This window comes from Hyalella azteca, unplaced genomic scaffold, assembly GCF_000764305.2.
Source record: "Hyalella azteca isolate HAZT.00-mixed unplaced genomic scaffold, Hazt_2.0.2 contig16679, whole genome shotgun sequence".
Classification (NCBI taxonomy): Eukaryota; Metazoa; Arthropoda; class Malacostraca; order Amphipoda; family Hyalellidae; genus Hyalella; species Hyalella azteca.
Genome location: NW_025946489.1, coordinates 207,827 through 228,433, shown reverse-complemented (window position 1 = coordinate 228,433; position 20,607 = coordinate 207,827). Strand labels below are relative to the sequence as shown.

The 20,607-nt window shown below is 38.1% G+C and overlaps 1 protein-coding gene across 1 annotated transcript; it reads left to right on the top strand.

The window, feature by feature from the left end:
* The first annotated feature begins 1,542 nt into the window (after positions 1-1,542).
* Positions 1,543-18,727, top strand: LOC108667522. The gene is made up of 17 exons (XM_047884996.1): positions 1,543-2,012; positions 2,330-2,475; positions 3,352-4,056; positions 5,058-5,201; positions 5,738-5,931; positions 6,586-8,109; positions 9,741-9,822; positions 10,595-10,790; positions 11,956-12,067; positions 12,553-12,663; positions 13,043-13,154; positions 13,934-14,017; positions 14,288-14,422; positions 15,039-15,203; positions 15,854-15,987; positions 16,361-16,476; positions 17,591-18,727. Exons 1-17 carry the CDS (start codon positions 1,951-1,953, stop codon positions 17,715-17,717), a joined length of 4,149 nt encoding a protein of 1,382 aa, XP_047740952.1. The 5' UTR covers positions 1,543-1,950; the 3' UTR covers positions 17,718-18,727.
* Positions 18,728-20,607: the final 1,880 nt, after the last annotated feature.

Genomic DNA, 20,607 nt, shown 5'->3' with positions numbered 1-20,607 from the left:
GAACCTAATGTCAAATTATTAGGTATATCTTATCCATTATTATATCTTATCCATTATTATTGAGTCTATCATAACCACAGAATACTTCTATCAATTTAATTTTTCTTTAAAATCCCTATTGACTTCTCTGCTAATATCTAGCCTATTTCCTTCAAAAAATTTACCAAATTTGTATCTTAATGGTCTCCAGTTTATTTTTACATCAATTTCAGTATATAAAAATCCAATGTAGGAATTATTTATTCAATTAACATACATTAGCTTGTGATCACTTACTGATTCTGGCAGCTAACCATTATAGGCAGTGTTGGGAGTTCAAGCATTATTAGAATTTCTTGCTTATTGAACTCAGGGTTGAAAAAAAAATGTTTTTTAAATTGCCCAACCCACCTGGATTTTATTAAAAACCCAGGCTAAATGTTTAATAGGGGTTTCATTACTTCTTTCACTTTTATTGTTCATACATATCTTTAAAGTACCGTACCGGTACCTTTATTGTTTATGTTGATTATTAAACATTTGATGCCATAGAGTATCAACTTCTATTATTACATTTGCCATAGGTAACTTTTAGTCAATTAATTAATTGTCAATTTTTTAAACTAAATGATACATCATTAACTTGATGTATCACTACTAATAAAACAGTGACAGATCTCTGTCAGAGACTACAAATTAATGGAAAAAATATGTATTGAAACAATTAATCCAGTTTCCTGCTGTTTCTCATTTATTAAAACTCAAATAGCCCAAGCTTATTGAAAAGCTGTTCCAGTTTCTTCTTCATAATTATGGAATAATTCAACTAATCACTTTAGAATTTGTGCCAAACCTTAAGACTTTCACTATTCTAAGTGATACGGTAAGGTGTTGTACGGTACCTACTGACAAAATTGTCAGTACCGTATTGTATTGCTAGTTGCTTTTTAGATAGGAAGCTAAATTGTGCAAAATTAAAAAAATCACATGTTCTTAAAAAACCTAGTATTCTAAAAATTACTTACATACCTAGAGCGTTTTATCTTCTTTTTTCATTACCAGCCTTTCTTTTGTCAAGTCTTTTAAGACTTGAGTCCTTTCCAAGAGCCAAAATATGAAGTGGCTAAATGACATAGGTACCATACCTAGCAGACAAAATTGTAGTTAGTACTTTGCTCCCCTTATTCCACAGTCATGACTGTAGGCTTTTATTACCGTAATGACTAATTTTTCTTGTGACTTGTTTAATGGACTTTTGAGTTGGTTAACACAAAAATAATATCAACCCTGAAGTAATAATCTTTTAAAGCATATATAGTCAGATGGGGTAAGACAGGACCGAAATCACTAACAAGCATGTACTTTGAAGTGTGTTTATTTCTCTGTGAAGTTTATTTCTCTATCAATGGTGTTCATAAATTGCTTAATAAGTGACTAGAAATTAGACAAAATTACAAAAATCTCAGAATGTACTACTTTGATATTAAGGAGATATCTGGTGGTCAATTATTTAATTTCATGTTATTGGGATAGGTCTTGAATGACTAGAGCAAGTTAGGGGACCAAGTAATGCTTCAGTAACTTTGAATGGGTGGGAATGTTTTAGGACTCTAATCAATGACAAATTTTTTTGGAGGCTTGCACCATTCATGTATGGGATGTCTGAATTTGCTCAAGAATGCTTAATAGATTTATTTTTGATAGCTTCTATCCAATATTATTGCATTCTGAAATTCAAACATTAGATCATTTTGATGCATTCTTAAGTTTTCTTTAAAGCTCACTTTTTACTCTTATTTTTTTTTAACCCAAGTTTTTTATGTTAAATAACCCAGCCTGGTTGGGTAGGTGGGCAGCAACTCAGTGCAACCAATGCTTGATATACCTATCATAGAGATTATTAATTTACTAAATTTTTGAGCCAGACTCTCAGAAATATTTAAAAGACAATAATTTTTTTCTTCATTATAAATGGATTCTCCACTCCGTAAGAGGAAAGAAACTTCCCAGTCCATGCGAGATGGACGAAGGAGGTATGTCACTTATTTTGACTTGTACGTATATACTTTATTATCATATTTACCAATGTACGATGTGTACATTGTTATGCCTGTACTTTAACTCATGGAGCCATTTTTCTAAAATGTTGTCAATAAACATGCTTTTTCTTGTTTTTTTGAAATATTTTTTTCATAAGTGTTGATAATAATCATCAATTGAATAGTATAGTATGAATCCTAAAATATACTTATGCTGCAAGCTGGTATGCTTGGACAAATTCTATTTTCTTGAAAAAACGTAACCATGAATAATTAACACAGAATTTTACATCATTAAAGGCATTTTCTAGCTCTGCGTGTCGACCTAACAAAGTTGGCTTAGCTCGTCTTGCCAAGACTCGAAGCCTCTCTAGCAGCACGGGCAACATCTCAGAATCAGAGAATACCTTCTCTCAATTTACTGGCAGCTCACAGAATAAAGCTCCCAAACCTAAAGGTGAAGTGATTTGTTATTATCTTAGTAATGTTCTCAAAAATGTTGTGATTGTTTCATTATTTTTGTGATCTTGCTCAACAATTTTGTGATATTTTCATTATTTTTGTGATCTTGCATCAAATTTTGTCCACGATTTATATCTTTATTGTATGAGGTATGTGAATGTATTAATGGTTGATTGCAGTATAAACTTAGACTTGCTTTTATTTAGTTGAAATAAGCAGGTTTTGAAGTAGCATGGTAGTCATTTTTAACAATGTTTCAAAACAAAAAGACTGCCATTGTAGGTAGGTACTCTTTACCTTGATTGTTAGTCCTTAAAAGTAAATTATCCCCATAATAACAACAACAAATAAGTTTATTCAGCCATATACCTATACCAGCCTAATCAAGATTGTTATTATCTCATGATGCTTGTGGACAATATTATTTAATGTTCACACAGAATAGTGATTTGAAAGTAACTGCTATTTTTATTTAGGCCATCATATTTCATCCACTCGATGAAATTTTGTGTTGCCCAGTATCACGTCAAATTTTTTATTGATCAAGTTTGTCCTTTATCTTTTCATATTGACCAGTTCATAAGTATATTGTTGAACAGTGTACACATAGGTACATAACCATGTGTTGTGTTTTTAATGCTGCAAACAAAAAATGTTGTTTGTTTTATTGGTGTTCTTTTTTAACCATATACTAAGTGTGTTTATAAATTGTTAATAAAATGTTTTCTTACAATCTTGAGGTTGCCACATGACAATTTTCATTGATTTATAACAATTCAATAAAAGTCATGTTGCATGTTCTTTATTGGTTGTATGAAATGGAACTACCTAATCTGATTAGTTTATTCATTGAATGAATTTATTTGTACAGCTTGTGTGTTCACAAACCCTGCACTCCCTCCCTCCTCCCTCACCTTGGCCAAGACTGCTTGCACTTCTCACCGCAGCAATGCCCATGATCCTCCAATCAAACCTCCTCGTTCAAATTTTAAAACTACTCCTGAGATGCTCGCAACCAAAAATGTCATCAGTACAAAAGTTTTGATTCCCACAAATAAGTCACTGAGCTCAAATTTTGTTTCCACTGAAACTGTAATGGAATCAGCATCTTCGGAACAAATGGTTTGTGGACATGTGGAGCTTCATCAGCACAAAGCAGGGGCTCAGCTAGAGTCTGGTTATGCCAGTGAACAAATAAATGATGCAACATTTAGCGCTACTATCAGTAAAAATGAGAGATCTGAAAATTTTAGGAAAGAAAGTTCATCCGTGAAATTTTTTCTTGAAGAGCCAGACCCAAACTTGGTGTTCCCCAAGATTTCAGGACAAAACTCAAGACTAAGCAATGCTCCTTTGGCCAGTTTTGATGAGAGTTTTGATATGGAGACAAGCAGTGAGAGCTACAGCAACTCTCACAGTATAGCTTCACTGAGTGCAAAAGCTGCTAAGAAAACTTCCTTTGACAAGATAATTAATGAAAACAAATGTGAGAACAAGGACCAGCTGTCATTTCCTGGTGTTCACAGCCTTGGGGATTTAGTTGATTATGCTCATCTCAACTGCAGTAGAGCTACAGGTAGTATACCTATTTATCTTTCTTTGCATTTATTGCTAAAATTCTACTAGTAATAGCAAAAGATGACACTTGCCAAGAAAACTTATTTTGTTTCACCAAAAACAGGGCCCTTCCAATTACCTATCTTACTTTAGCCACATTTCAAATTATTCTTCTCAAGTTATGAAATTATTTTTTGTAATCGACATGTTCTCTTATTTATATACCGTATGAGCACAACTTTCCTAGCCATGAAGCAAACACCATCTAATGTGTGCATGTAACACTTGTAGTTCTGGTTGTATCACACAAACTTTATATATACACAGTAATGATTATAAATAATGAAAAATTATCCATATTTATTGATAGGGAATGGATATTGCAATTATAAATACTAAAAGGTTTCATTACTTTTATAATCAATTTTTTGAAAATACAACTTATCAATCATGAAAGCTCATAATGTATTGTATATGGATGCATTATAGACTTCTTGAACGACTTTAACTTTCAAATACCATTTTTTTTATGCATACCGTTTTAATCATTTTTCATAGTAATTATTTTTTAGGGTAAAATTAGGAATTATGCACTGAAAAGTTATTGTTTGTGGCATGAAAATTTTTTTGTGTTGTGCTGGATGCTGGTGTGGGATGTGCTTCATGTAAGCAAGAACATTACATGTTCTACAGAGCACAATTTCCAGTGTAAATTTTTTATATTAAGCTTATTCATTTTTTTTTCATTTTGCATTATTATTACAAAAAGGATTTGAAATTCATTTGATTTGAGTTTAACTTATCATTGCATGAAATTTGCTGCTGATTTTAACTGTGTTTTGTTTGTGAATGATGGCCAAAACATTTGTGCCAAAATTGTTTCATGTGTGAAAGCAATATTGTCTGGATTTAATTGATAATTTTAGACAGTAGATTCCCTTGAATTATTTGGTTCTCTTCAACTAAACTAAATTTTTTTTTCTTCTTAGTTGATGTTCTGATTATTAAACTGTGATCCAGAGTTGGAGTCAACTGGGTTGTTGAACCGACACATCGGCAGCATCCGACGTTTCCTGGGCCGCACAAGCAACAGCGCACATGCTTCTCCAGACCGCCACTCTCCTGTCATACGACTCAGCGAGTCAAAGGCTGACCACACTTCAGGTCAGAACATCTTTATGTTTCTCTTTCAGCACTGGGAAGAAACTTGCATCTGACTAGTTCACAACAAGGACCTAAATTGAGCCTCCAACATTGAATTGTCTCCAAAAAATCCTTTGGAAGTGCAAATTATGTTTCCTAATAATCCTACAGTTCCGTCATCAGAAACTTTACAATTAATTCACTAATTTCATTGCTATCAAAATTGTTTTTTCCGGCACAATTTTGTGTATTGTTTTGCCCCTTTTCCTTTTTGGATATAACCCCAGATATTGTTTCAGTGATTATTAATTTAGGAATACGTGTATATTTTAACAATATTATTTTTAATGATATATATTTTTAAATTTAACATCCTGGTTGCATGATGTTGTTGACTGACTCATTCATTACTTCACAGACTCCAGCAGCCAGCGTTACGCCAAGACAATGTTGAATGACTCAATATTGAGAATGGACTGACTCTTCATTACTCCTCAGACTCCATCAGCAAGCATTGCGCCAAGACTTCATTGACTGACTCCTTCATTACTCCACAGACTCCAGCAGGAGGCAGAGCAGCAGACGTCGACTGAGTGGGAGTTATGCCACCGCCGCCCCCGGCTCAGCAAAAGAGCTCACAGTGCCCACTCAGCTGCTGCGCTCGAGCTCACTGAACATGCTCAGTGAAGCCTTCTCTGCGGTACACAACCTCTGTGTGGTCCCTGCCAACGCCGGTACCGCGCTTGAAGAGGTATGTGTATAAGTGGGACCACAGACTTTCTGGGTGTCTATTGATCAGACATAGCCTAATCCACTTAAATATTAATAGAAACTAAAATAACAATAGGTACCTACTAATATTAACCCGAGAAGCTGAACGTAAAAAAATATCAGTATTAGTGTGCTGATGTAGAGCACAGGAGTTGTTTTTTTTTAAACCTATTGAAAATTTCACTATTTCTCTTCACCTGCTTGGGTGCGGTGATAGTCAATTCAGAAATACGGAAATAATTTCTGGATTTCTCTTCTTAAGAGTCTAATTATAGTTTCACCAGCAAGACAAACATAAAGAAATGTTATCTGCTGAGAATCTTTTTCCGTAACTGTTTCTCAATAATTATAGTACTACTATTGCAGTGTTTTGCCCCATTTTGGTGTACGTGCGTAGTGGCTGTGTTTTATCCATGATTTATTTTTCCAGTCATTATTTAATAGGCTGGTCCTATTTATTACACTTTAGCGGCCCATTAGTTAAGTTTATTCTTTTTGCTCCAGTTATAATACTCAAGTGCATGCCAGTTATTACAACTTAGTTTCACGTTAGTTATCTTAGGTTAGCATTGATGCTAGTTCAGTGTTAAGTCTTGTTAGTTACTACACATTAGCTATTAACACGCGTGTACAGGGAGGTCGCCACACGCCGGGCTCGGTGAGTCCAGCTCGGTCATGCAGCCCCGTCCTGTCATCTTCACCGCCTGCGTCAGGCAGTCCTGGCTCCCTCAATGTGGCAAGTGGCGCCTCCCCTCAGAGTGGCACCTACCCTCAGAGTGGCCCCTACCCTCAGAGTGGCAGTTATCGCAACAGTTCCACCAGGGCTGGGGCTATTCCCCCCTCAAACATGCCTGTTTCCTATCCCCCAGTTCCTCTTCCACGCTCGCACTTCAACAAAGATAAATGCTCACCCAGGAAAGACAAAGCTTTTCTTGCATCTAACTTGTGTGGTTCTGGGCTCAATGGCAGGTTTATTGTGTCCGATATTAATGGTGATCAACTGGTTTTGCTTCCTAAATCTCCCTTAGCTTATAACGAGTTTCCTGTTACTACTGGCCAAACTAAATTTAATTTTAGTGAGAAGAAAACTAAATTACGCAAGAAGAAGAAAGGTCTTGGTGAGACTTTGCAACGGCTGCGAGGAGGCAGCGTTTCTCCAAGCAGTTCAGTTCACTCCAGCAGGGAGAACTCGTCCAGCGTGTCTCTGGACACAAGCTCCCCTCAGAGTGAGGCTGACAGCGCTGCCTCTGTCAGTCAGAATAGCTCGAACAGCACTCCTTCTGCCTGCCAGAACAGCTCTGGCTCTACCTGCAACAGCACTCCGTCCAAGTCTGCCAGTCCTCTGAAGTCAGCCAGCTCGTCGTCGGCTAGTCTGCCATTGCTGATGGCCCAACTTGACCGCTGTGCCTGTACGCAGCCGAGCCCTTCGGTGTCAAGGAGCTTAGCTTTTCGTGACTCGCGTAGGCATATCAGCAGCACTGCGAATACTCAGACGTGCGAGGCCTCGATCAGCATATCGTCTTCTAAAGAACTGGCTTCATCTGACCAATCTTTAAGTTCATCTGCATGTGCATCAGCTTCAATTCAAAGTTCTCTAGTATCTTCCAATTCATCGGGACGAGCGACTGTGGTGCATAGGGCTTTAGGTTCTTCATCTTCAGGGAACTCTCAGGATTCTGTTATGTCTTGTTTCAGCTCCGCACTCAACGACGAGAGCTCCAGAAGTTCGAGTCATGATAATAAGTCAGAAAAATCTAGTATTAACGATATAACATTTTCCCCGAAGCATAGACCAAAGCCCGACACTGTCACGTCACCGGCAAAGAGACGCGCTGTACGTTGCAGCTCGTCTCCCCCGGTCACGGCACGAGATCCTGTTACCTCCGACGCTCAGTCTGCCAAGCATGGCAGCCTTTTATCTCTTGAAGATAACACCAATGAATGGGAAGTTAAGTTACGACCTAAAGAGTCACGACCCAATCGCAAAGATCGGGTCAACAGAAACAGAAATGCTCAACTGTTTCTTCATAAGAAAGTTAATGGCATCGCTCCCGAGCCCCAACCTGGTATGGGTTCACCGCCCAGTACTGGTCAGCAAAGCAGCGCCGCCTTACCTGCGTCTGGCCAAGAAATGCCTTCTGTACTGAGAAATAAAAAGGTTTGTGACGAAATATTTGTTCAATGATTGTCTCCAGCCTCACTGGTATGAGAGTTAGTGAAAAATTTATCAAACGAACGTTGCACTCACTTAAGATAATCTTGATTTGAAGAGTAAACAACTTATTGGTTGGATCTTGATTAAAGTCGATTTCTGAGGCACTTTATCGCTCGAAGTCATCTTTGAGCCAAGTGAGTTTAATCACGTTTCAAAATAAGGTCTCTGCTTCACTAATAAAGAACTTATGTCACCTACACGATTTATACTAGACAAGTATATTTATACAGAGGCACTTAGGATTTTATGAAATTCAAATTCAGTAAAATTATTAAATAGAATGCCTACTCTTCAGATGAACGTTTATTCGGTTCGTTCTGTCACTTGAAATGCATGCGTGCACTTGAGTTGAGTGCATGTGCACCATATGCACTTGTTAATTAATAATTTAATTATAATTAATTTAATTGTTAATTATTTCATTAAGATGGACTCATTCTATGGACTACAAACTTTTTAATTAATATGTGACAAAAAGTCTCGGGTACTTAATTCTGTTAAATCATTTCATCAATCATTAAATAATCTCTTTAAAAACCATTGTATAAAATCCTTTCATTATGTAAAAGCATTTTACCAGATCTTATTCCAAAATTAACTCTTATTAACTGGGTGGTTTTCCATAAAATGCTTGTAGCTGCTCTGCACTTAACTGGCTTGATTATTACCGGGGGTGTTACCTTGAGATTTAGTGAACATTTTTCATTTGAATGCTTAACAACAATTCTACGATATTTTAATTATTAATTATTATAATTGCACATAAATGCATTTGTTCATATCCCATTCCGTTATTAGTATTTTTGAATTAGGCACGTATCTTGGATAAAGTATTTTTTGGCTTGTTATAGAATCTCGTCCAATTCGACCAAAGACCATGACACGTTTTAGCGTTCTTTTCTACGAAATTTTCATTTTCATTTGTAGGCCATGTTTTCTAAGACAGCTTTCTGAAGGAGTTATTTTAGTTAGTTTCCTTGTTGATGAACGCAAGCATAATTTTCTATTCAATGGAAAGTGACTATTGGACATTGGAATTGCTTGATACAGTGAAAATAACTTATACAGTATATACAGGGACCCTATAGTCTATGTGCAGGCACTGATTTATATCCTCTCAATTTTCATTGATTTATGTCGATTTTTTTTTCGTTTTTTTCTTGTCCTGTTTTTCATTTTTTCCGTTTGAGATCGTGTCGATAATCAAGTTTAGGATTTCTTTAATTTAATTAATAGTTCATCTCCCTCAGGTGGATATGAGCTTACCTTGTCTTAATATTTCATTAAAATTTACCACTAATTTGTAGTGTCTCTAAATTATAAATAATTTATTTTCAAATAAAATTCATTAATAATTTTCATAGTTCTCAGTAATGTATAAATATATCCACTAATTTCCATTTTAGGTATTCCTTTACAATAATTTTAATGTTACCAAGTTTGTGTATCACCCGGTGTCCCGCAGACGGACTTGTTCAGTATGTTATTATTGAATTATAATTGATATAATTATAATTAATGTAATTATAATTAATGTAATTATAATGAATATAATGATAATTAAATGTACGCAGGCGGGCCTAGAGCGCACGGGTCGCCCGCAGTCCTGGGGCAGCGGTGGCGCGGCATCTCTGCCAGGCGTGGCTGCCGCCATAGGTCAGACTCCATGCTGTCCTATAAATAATCATGATACAAATTATCATGACATTATTTGATTACAATACTTATTTAAAATATTTATTGCAAACAATTCCCGAACAATCAGTCTGCTCCATGTGCCCAGTATGGTCATGCAGAGCCTTCTAAACTATACTGCCACTCTGACTGTTCGTTTCTGATATTCAAATAATATCATGAGGAGAGCTCTGTCTGCATGGTTCACTTCAGAAAGTTTACCCTCTTTACCCCGGATATATTTGTAGTTCGTTAATTATTAAAGGCTATAAAGGATGAGCCGAGACGTGTAATTGTGACCCACATACGTCACGAAGTGCGGTTTGCTGATAAGGTATAGAACGATAGTCGCGTGCTGAGTTATGGTTCACTGCAATATAACCTATGACACCAGTAACGTTAATTTTCTTACAGCATTAATTTTATTAGGATAATTGGGCCATCCTGCCGGCTTAATTATTTTCAATACCAGCGATACAATTCTATTATTCAATTAATTAATTGGCTCCACTGCAAGCATAGCAAATATTAATTTAATTTCAACAATTTTAGCACTTTTTAGCGCATTTTCTCATTTATGGAAAAAGGCGCTGTTGTTCTCGCCATGTCCGTCTGTCCGTCTGTCTGTCCGTCCGTGACGTCACGTTTTCGTCGACGAGAAAATGCGCTCTCTGTCACTCACTGCAGTGAGTACAGAGTTATATTTTTTTATTTAACTCCCTGTACCTCATTTAATTAATTGACTGGACTTCAGGCACGATGGTGGCCAGTACGAGCGGCACGATCACCCCCAGCGACTCCCCCTGCCAGAGTCCCCTGCTGGTGAGCCCGTCTGGGTCGCTGGACCGTCTGGACCTGCAGGACGACCAGGAAGAATATGAGGAACCTGCCACCAGCTCTGCCACCGCCGCCATCTTGGGTGCCATCAACACCTCAGAGATGCGCGCCAGGTGCTTTGTTTAGGCCAACTATAATCTTAAGATGTATCTTACGATTTGAATGCTAATTTTTAGGATTTGCATGCTAATTTTTAGGATTTGTATGCTAATTTTTAGGATTTGTATGCTAATTTTTAGGATTTGCATGCTAATTTTTAGGATTTGTATGCTAATTTTTAGGATTTGCATGCTAATTTTTAGGATTTGTATACTAATTTTTAGGATTTGTATGCTAATTTTTAGGATTTGTATGCTAATTTTTAGGATTTGCATGCTAATTTTTAGGATTTGTATGCTAATTTTTAGGATTTGCATGCTAATTTTTAGGATTTGCATGCTAATTTTTAGGATTTGCATGCTAATTTTTAGGATTTGCATGCTAATTTTTAGGAATTGCATGCTAATTTTTAGGATTTGCATGCTAATTTTTAGGAATTGCATGCTAATTTTTAGGATTTGCATGCTAATTTTTAGGATTTGCATGCTAATTTTTAGGAATTGCATGGTAATTTTGTATGTGTTTCAGTACTGATGCAGTGCATTTTAATGTAATGGTGCTGCATGTACCATTAGCATGCACCATTAATAATTACCGTACCACTAGTTACCATACCACACATTGATTAAATTGTGTGTTAATGCAAATTATTGTTGCAATTTGGTATTAATGGAGTGAATAAATTATTATTAGGTTGTTTGGCTTGGTAGGCGAGGTGGGCTTAGTAGACTGGTTTGGTTTACGGTCTTGTCTTACGGTTGTCTCTTACGGTTGGGTCTTACGGTTCTATGAGCGGATCGTCTTTTGTGTGCTGTGGTATCACTAAATCTTTTCTGAATAATTGAACCAATGATGTAATGAGTCGTACCGGCATGTACATATATAGCGATACTACTGAATTTAATTAATAGTGGAAGTTGGATCTCAGTAATTATGTCACTGACGAGTCGAGTCATACTGGCATTGATAGCTACAGATAACACTTGCGTTTATCCTACACATGTTACTTGTATCAAGGCCAATCTTTTCAGAGCTTAATTACGTATTTTAATGCTGCAATTCAATTTAATAATACGTACCGTGTGAGCAAGTATTTACGTATTTTAATGCTGCAATTCGAGTTAAAAATGTAATAATAGTTATCGTCCGAGCATGTATTAAGATGGGTTTGTGTTGCAGGAGTTACCTGTATGGAGGCCTGGACTTCCTCTTAGGGCCCCGGGAGCTGGACAGCGTCCTGCCAGACCGCGACATCACCGTCTTCATCGCCACCTGGAACATGAACGGAAAGGTGGGTGACCGCTTAGATCCTGCTTCTATTAGGTCTGTTATATACTAGAACTATAAATAAATTTGTTCCTACTTACCTGCTTCCTTTTGCATCCTGTTTCTGTTTTCTGCATTTTGTCTATTTCATGCATTCATTTTGTGTTTAGTTAATTTACTTTTGTTGTACACCCCTGTTTTTGTGGGGAGTAGCCGTAGTGTTGAGCCTCCTTGATCTTTTTTATTGTATGGGTTTTGCATATAAACTACTCTTAAACATCGCGGCTCAGCAAATAAATGCACAAGTGAATATTGGACAGTTTCTCTACCCAGACGCTCGTCGCCACAAGTCATCTGCGCAGATCCAACGTCCACTTAAAATATCTGCTGTTAAACGCACATTTTTGCAATGACAACTGTCTTCTTTTGATGAAGCTTGGCATTACTGTTTATCACTTCCATATCGCTTCCATACAAAATATACATGTGTATAATACCAAGCTCACACAGGAGCCCCCTGCCGCCCTGGACCACCTGCAGCTGGGACGGGAGCTGGCTGAGGTTCCTCACATCTACGTCGTGGGCACGCAAGAGTCCGGCGTTGAGAGAAGAGCCTGGGAGGTAGGTCGTCACTTTCCTCATAAATGGAGAAATTATCCAATCGGAATTTATTTTTAACTGTTTTAAATTTAATTTTAGTTGTATAACTATGGTTTCTAATCTACTTAGCTTCTTACATGATCATCACACATTCGTTCCCATGGACCATGATCTCTTATGGAGTTTTGTTTGAACTTGAATACTAATCCAAGCATTCAAAAATTTGGGTGTCATTCTGTTTCTCTCCTTTACTCCTCAATTTTCGATGTCCTTCTAATCATCATGCATTCTAACTATTTTCTTTAACCCTCTTGTACTCCATTCATTCCATTCTTCACTCCTCAGTCTTCAAACCCTGCATAGCATTTGTACCACATTCTGAGATGCACAATTCCTGCAGGTTCGACTTCAGTCCTGCGTAGGTCAGCAACACGTGCTGCTCACGTCCGCAGCTCTCGGCATCCTACATCTGAACATCTTCGTCAGGCGCGACCTCATCTGGTTCTTCACAAGTACGTCGTAGCATATAAAAGCGAGTTCGTTCATAATAGCGAGATAGTGTACCTAGTAGCGGGATAGTGTACTGTACTCAGTAGCGTGGGAATGGATCATGTTGCGAAGGAATACATACGTAGTAGTGGAACAGTGTAAATAATAGCAAGGGAGTACATAGTTGCGAGGAGTGCCTTTCAGCGTGAAAGAGCATTAAGTGTAGCGAATGAGTGTACCTAGTAGCGGGGGGTCTACGCTCATCAAAGTCAATGTAGCGTAAAATAATCTGGGTTCCTTTATTTTTGAGCTATCGACGAATGAAGTGTACAAGACGTGTGCAAGTGTTGCCCCGACTTTAAGAAATTAATACGCCACACCGTTGAAAGTAATGTGCCTACTTGTGAAAGTGATGAAAGAAAATGATGCACCCTAAGCTGAGGGTATAGAACTGACTTGTTTAGAGGTACCGGTACTGTGCAACTACGGATGTTGTGTTCACGAATGAAACTTTACACCAATTTGAGGTGGTCATGGTTTTGTTGGTACGGGTGTTACGAAATACTCCTCTGAAGTGACCAAAGCATTTCGTACCAAAATATTATAGCTCAATTGGTAATTTGATGTTAGCCGGACTCTGACAAAGAGTTTCATAAAGCTGATTAGCATTTGTTTATTTTTATTTGTTTCGAAAGTAGTATGATTACGATCCAGTGGGTAGGATTGCTTTGTAACGGCATAAAGTTGAGTAATTCTTTAAACCTACATGTTATGTTATTAATCCGTTTTGATCGTTCCACAGCTCCGGAGGAAGGCTATCACAGCTTGCGTCCAGGCACATATTTTAAAACAAAAGGAGCCACCGCCATTGCTTTCCAGTTTTTTGGTGAGTTTTGTTCAATCATTATAATGGATTTATATGATGTCTAGCGCTTGTCTATCACCTAAAAAATGAACAAATCAACTCGATAATGTGCAATAATAACCCATCCCAAAACATTTATTTTAGTTATTTTACTTGGTTGAAAATCATATTTTATTGTGGAAATCTATTTGTATGATGAATTAAACCTATGGAGTAAAGCGTTTACTGGACAGTTTAACTATTTAGATGAAAATCGAACTCACGTGACTTGAAAAATTGTATTTGTTACAGGTACGAAATTCTTATTCATAAACTCGCACCTGTTTGCCCACGAGGAGAAATGCGCGCAGCGCATCCAGAACATCAAGAACATCTCGCACGCGCTCGACCTGCCGCGCACGCTACCCGTCAAACACAAGCACAAAGGTGCTGTCACCTTGTCATCTTTTTTATACTTTTCTTGGCATTTCCGTTCTCTTCACATCTCACTGATCTGTGATCAACTCCACTGATAAGTGCGTCATTTGAATAGAAATTATCACACTTTCGTCATTATTGCTGCAGTTCTTTGAATTTTTTCACACTTCTCTTAGTAGTGCTTCATTTTACCTTTACCTTTTATTGCAAACCCACCAGTGCAGGCTCATTCCGGGTACAATCACTGCAGCAGGCTTTTTTAGTATTTATTTAATGCATTGTAGGCTCATTGAGAGTTCACTCAGAGCATTGCAGGCTCATTGAGAGCTTATTTAATCCACTGTAGGCTCATTGAGAGTTCACTCAGAGCATTGCAGGTTCATTGAGAGCTTATTTAATGCACTGTAGGCTCATTGAGAGTTCACTCAAAGCATTGCGGGTTCATTGAGAGCTTATTTTATGTACTGTAGGCTCATTGAGAGTTCACTCAAAGCATTGCAGGCTCATTGAGAGCTTATTTTATGTACTGTAGGCTCATTGAGAGTTCACTCAGAGCATTGCAGGTTCAATGAGAGCTTATTTAATGCATTGCTTGCTCAGTAAATGTTGATGTGATGCATTTCAGACGCGACGAAGCGCTTTGACTGCGTGTTCTGGCTGGGTGACCTGAACTTCCGTCTTGTCGCCAACCGCGACCACGTCCTCGAGAAGCTGAGTGGGGGCGTGCACGAGCCTGGCACGGTGCCCCACCTGCTGCAGTGGGACCAGCTCACCTGCGCCAGGAAGAAAGGTCCGCACCTGCTCGTAATTAGTACTACTTACCAATAAATGATTTATTATAATTATAATTAATTACAAGTTTATAATGATTGTATTCATTTTTTAGAGTGTCGAACTAACGATAGAGCTGGACTCCGAAACGTTTTCAACATCGATATTGTGAATTTACTTGGCATTTTCTTTGCTTTTAAATTTCTTGTGAAGTGGCGATTTAAGCAGACTGATAATATAAATAGTTACCCACGTAAATGGTACACTAATGTCTCAACTAAAGTACCTACTCACGTGCCAGTTACGGGTATATTACTAGTTAGCTAGGAAAATTGTACCAAGATTTTTGCAGTAAGGCTCTCATCTGCTGAGTTAATATTACTATTCAGTTAACACTACTAACGATGATAACCATGTTTTGGATGGCATAGTATCATCGGTAGCGGTTTATGTTGTACGTAGTCATCACTAAATTTGTGTACGATTTTCTGTGAGGATGACAATCGCATTGTGAATTATTTTGGAGTAATCCTCTCTATTTTTATCCCTTCTTGCACAAGCCGATTTCTAACTACAATTATATAAGTACCGTAGATAATTAGGAATAAAATACCGGTGTTTTAATTTTTCTATTGTATAATACTACTTCATAGGTTATTTCCTTCTCAGGGGAAACCTTGATCGATTTTGAGGAAGGCGAGATCACCTTTGCTCCGACGTTTAAGTTCGACCCTGGCACTGACAGCTACGACTCATCCAGCAAGCAGCGTGTGCCCTCCTACACTGACAGGATTCTTTTCAAGGTCCTTATTATGTTACTATTACTCATATTTTGCAATATTCTCCATGTTATTAACATTTTTGTGCTCAGTCCTGAACTGGTAGAAGTACAACGTTTCAATTGATGTGTGAACGAGACATTCGTCATGTTATTATTACTTCTTCAAGGTGTCATTTATCTTTTCTGCGGATACATATGTAGGTAATAATCCATGCGTACGAAAATCGACCGTAGCGAAACTGACCGAAACGCCACTAATCTAGTCAGTTTTTAGCACGCGTCCACTGTATGGTTAAATGATTGAACTATTGGCATGAGTACTCAAGTAGGGTTAAAGCCATTGAACTATTGACAGGATTAATACTAGCTAAAAAGGTCGTTTTACATGCCTACAGTCGCCGAGGTCGTCCATCAGCTGCCTGGAGTACGACAGTAGCCCCATGTTCCGGTCTTCAGACCACAAGCCCGTCTGGGGTCTCTACCGCTGCAAGATCAGACCTGGCAAAGACGAGTCAGTCCTCATGCACTACGCCTTTGTCCACCCGTAACACGCCTTTGTTCACACGCACCACGCCTTTGTTTACACGCACCACGCCTTTGTTTACACGCACCACGCCTTTGTTTACACGCACCACGCCTTTGTTCACGCACCACGCCTTTGTTCTCACACCACGTCTTTGTTCACACGCACAACGCCTTTGTTCACACACCACGCCTTTGTTCACATGCACAACGCCTTTGTTCACACGCACAACGCCTTTATTCACACACACACCAAGCCTTTGTTCACACACCACGTCTTTGTTCACACGCACAACGCCTTTATTCACACACACCAAGCCTTTGTTCACCCGCACCACGCCTTTGTTCACACGCACAACGCCTTTATTCACACACACCACGCCTTTGTTCACCCGCACCACGCCTTTGTTCACACGCACAACGCCTTTGTTCACACGCACAACGCCTTTATTCACACACACCACGCCTTTGTTCACCCGCACCACGCCTTTGTTCATACGCACCATGCCTTTGTCCACGCACACCACGCCTTGTCCACATGCATGACGTCTTTGTTAGATACCTCTTACTGACAGTTTGGTGCTGACGATATATTATTTGATTACAATAACATACAATATGTAGTCGGGGACATAATATCCACTGGTCGATATTATACGCAATATCCTCTGGAAAACAGTTCCTGACAGTTGTCACAATGTCACCTCACAATACGAATTATCACAAGCGACATTTTTCGCTTCTTTGACATTAGCACTGAACATCTGGCAACCCTTTAACACATGTTCTTCCTTAGTAGTCTTGAGAAAGTGACTTTAAAATTATTACCTGTGTCTATAAAACCTCCAGTGATCGGTAAGAATATTTTGAAAATCTTTTCAAATTTACTCATTTTATTGTTTTGGGGCTGGATCTCAAGTACAAGTACGTGTTCAAGTACACGTAGCAAGAGAATTTTTGTTTTTGACTGTTTGACTGGTGGGTTTAGTTTTGAAAGTCGTCAGTTATTGGCTGACAGATTTACGGACATTTGAATATCTTTCATAGTATATTTACTGACAGTAAATGTGTACAATTTTTAATTATTTACTATCTTTGAACAGCGTACCTCTGAACGCGGGCCAGTTCAACCGAGAGGTTTACGTAGAGGCGTTGAAACGGCGTCGCAAACTCCAGCAGCAGCTCATGCGCAAAGGCGAGGACCCCGAGGGCGGCTGCTCCCTGCAGTGAGGTCTCCGACCTGCTCTTCTGCTGCTGGTTTCTGCCCGACGATCTTCGGTTTCTTTCTCACCATCTTCGGTTTGCTGGGGTGTGACACCAGGGTCATGGTTCCCGAACGGGGTTATATTACCCCGTGGAGTTATTGGTTGTTTGCCCATTGTCATGGTTGTCAAACGAGGTTATATTATCCCAAATGAGCTAACGTACAACGCATAATATGAGGTAATAATGGGGGTAATTCTCAAACGGGGTTATATCACCTGTATGGGGTAATGTCAGTCAGGATATGAGGTATTTACCCATTAAGTAATCTACGTAGGACGGCTGCTCCGTGCAGTTAGGATTCTTCTTGTCTCTTCTCACAACTTTTGTGGCTCGAGATGTGCCGCTTGCATCTGAAATTTGTTTCGTCTTTGAAGTTAGTTTCGTGGTGTTTAAGGAACTTTGTTGTATTTGAAGATGGAATGCCTGATTTTGACTGCTCATGTATAGTTTAAGACAAAGAAAGTTGCATAATTGCTAGGAATTCTTGAAGATTCTAAAAGTACATTTGTATGAATTTGCTCATAATGGAATTGTTTTGCTCGTAAAACCAATGTTACGTTGGGACTTGTTGTGAGGCCGAGGTTTTTATGTCTTGATATGTTGAAGTCATGTCGCAAATAATGAATACGTCGTAACGTGTGAAGTCCCAAATGTCCACTTAATATTTATTTCTCTCTTGTTTTGCACTATATGATTCATCTGCTCAAATCTTTTGCTGAAGCGTTTTGAATTCCTACCTGGTATTTTTCCCTGTACGAAACATTTCCCAGCAGTTGTCGAAACTAAAAGTTTTTATTTGATGCCGTTCGTGCAGCATAAATGTACCAATCCAAGTCTTGATGCAAGCTTATTGTGTGTGAATGGTCGATATCAACGACATCTCCGATTATTATTAGTAAGCGAATGGCCAAAAATAATCACTTTGACTTACAGGCTCATGATTTTGTGACGTTAATAAACGTGTTCAAGTGTATAGAATAGAATAGAAGTGTCGGCGTTGAAGACATAGGCCCATGGCCAAGACATAGGCCATGGATCTCTCAAAATATTGTTGAGTTCTACCGTCTACTTTTCCACGTACATCTGTGCACGAGGCAAAATCTGGTCACTATGATCTGCTATAACCTGTGTTACTTTGCTGTAATTGACGCATGTGTGCAAGATAAATAAGGCAAAGGTATTTGACTGACATGTCAGGGCTGATTTAGGGCACTTTCAGTGATATGTCACGGCTGATTTAGGGTATTTTGACTTACATCAGTAATGATTTAGGGTATTCTGGCTTACGTGTCTAGCATGCTTTGTCTCACCAAATATACGAACGTACAACGCAGCTTACTTTAGTCATTGCTTTTCTCAGAGTAAGAATCTCAGCTTTATATCATTGAGGTATAATTCAGTAACCTATGTGCTGTTGTGGTTGTGATTTTTTCTGCAGCTTTCCCATTTATATGCGACGTAATTTTATTGTACTTTTTAATTTCACGTTAGCGCTCGCCAATAATTGTGAGTAATTAGTAGAGGCATACGCTGCAGGTCAGGGTTAATGCGCGTTCTATAGTTCGAGTAATTTTGAGATATGATCAATATATTCTAACTTCTTTGTAAAGAGTCTCCAGTTAATGCGTTATGATATGTAGTTGATTTGACGACTAAAACTTATCATTGAAATGGAAGCTTGGAAGATTTGTAGTGACAAATAGGCAATTGGAGAATTGAGTGAATTCGTTTTTGTTTTGATAGTGTTTACGCTTGTGTTAATTATCTCGTGTCAAATGGTGGGATACAAAAAAAGACTCCTGGCAACAATAGAGCGATGAGCTCGCTTATTGATCTGATGGAAAGTTTAGTGTTAGTTTAACAAGTTGATATTCCGTTACAAATGCCGTTACCTGCTTGGTCTGAATAATAGCAACATACACTCAGACAAATTAAGGTGTCATATTGTTCAAATAACGACACACTTCTACAAGTACCTCTATTACATTAGTACTACAAGTACCTCTACTTGGTAGTACTAATACGCCTTTGTATCGGGCAAAACGGCGGACCACCCTTACTAGTGCAATTAGTGCATCGCTATTTGGACAAAGTCTCCCTCATTCCTCTGTGTGCATAAACTTACCGAAATTGAGGGTAATAATCGCTGTTCTTCATCACAAGAGTTCTAGTTACTCATTATTTTTTTCTTTAAATAAACTGCTTGGTTCCACCAAGTACTATTGACGGATAAACGTATATTTAATTATTTTTTTTTCTTATGAAAATCCTAATAGATACCTAATCTGATTGAATTGATGTTTCAACCTCATCTGGCCGTTTAAAAACTTCTCAATATTGATAATTGAATTTTCGATGTTCCACGATTGTCGTTTACTCATGTGTCGCTTTCTTCTATATTGTGCTTCTCGTTCCGTTCGTAGTTATCGTTAGTCGTATATTTACGGTCGCATGTTTTGGTGTTGATTTCGTTCAATGTTTTCGTTCATTTATGGGAAGTTTTTATGGATGCAACAATTTTAGTTATTAGTTTACTTGGGGTAATTAGAAGTATAAGTTTTGTTTTATATGTAATAGCTCAGGAATAAGGATGTAGTTCTGGTTTATACGCCACTCATTCGTTGCCCAGAGAGACTCAAGATATAAGAATATTTCTATTCTGCAATATTGATACCAAACGGCAAACTAGTTTATAATGAAATAATTATAGAATTGCTATGGAATTACTTCTGTTACTGAGCTCACGAAGGTAATAATAAACGGGAAACTCGTTATCATATTTATTATAGAATTGCCATGAAATAATTCTTTTTATGAGCTCATGAAAGAAGGGATGTTAGACCATATATAAATA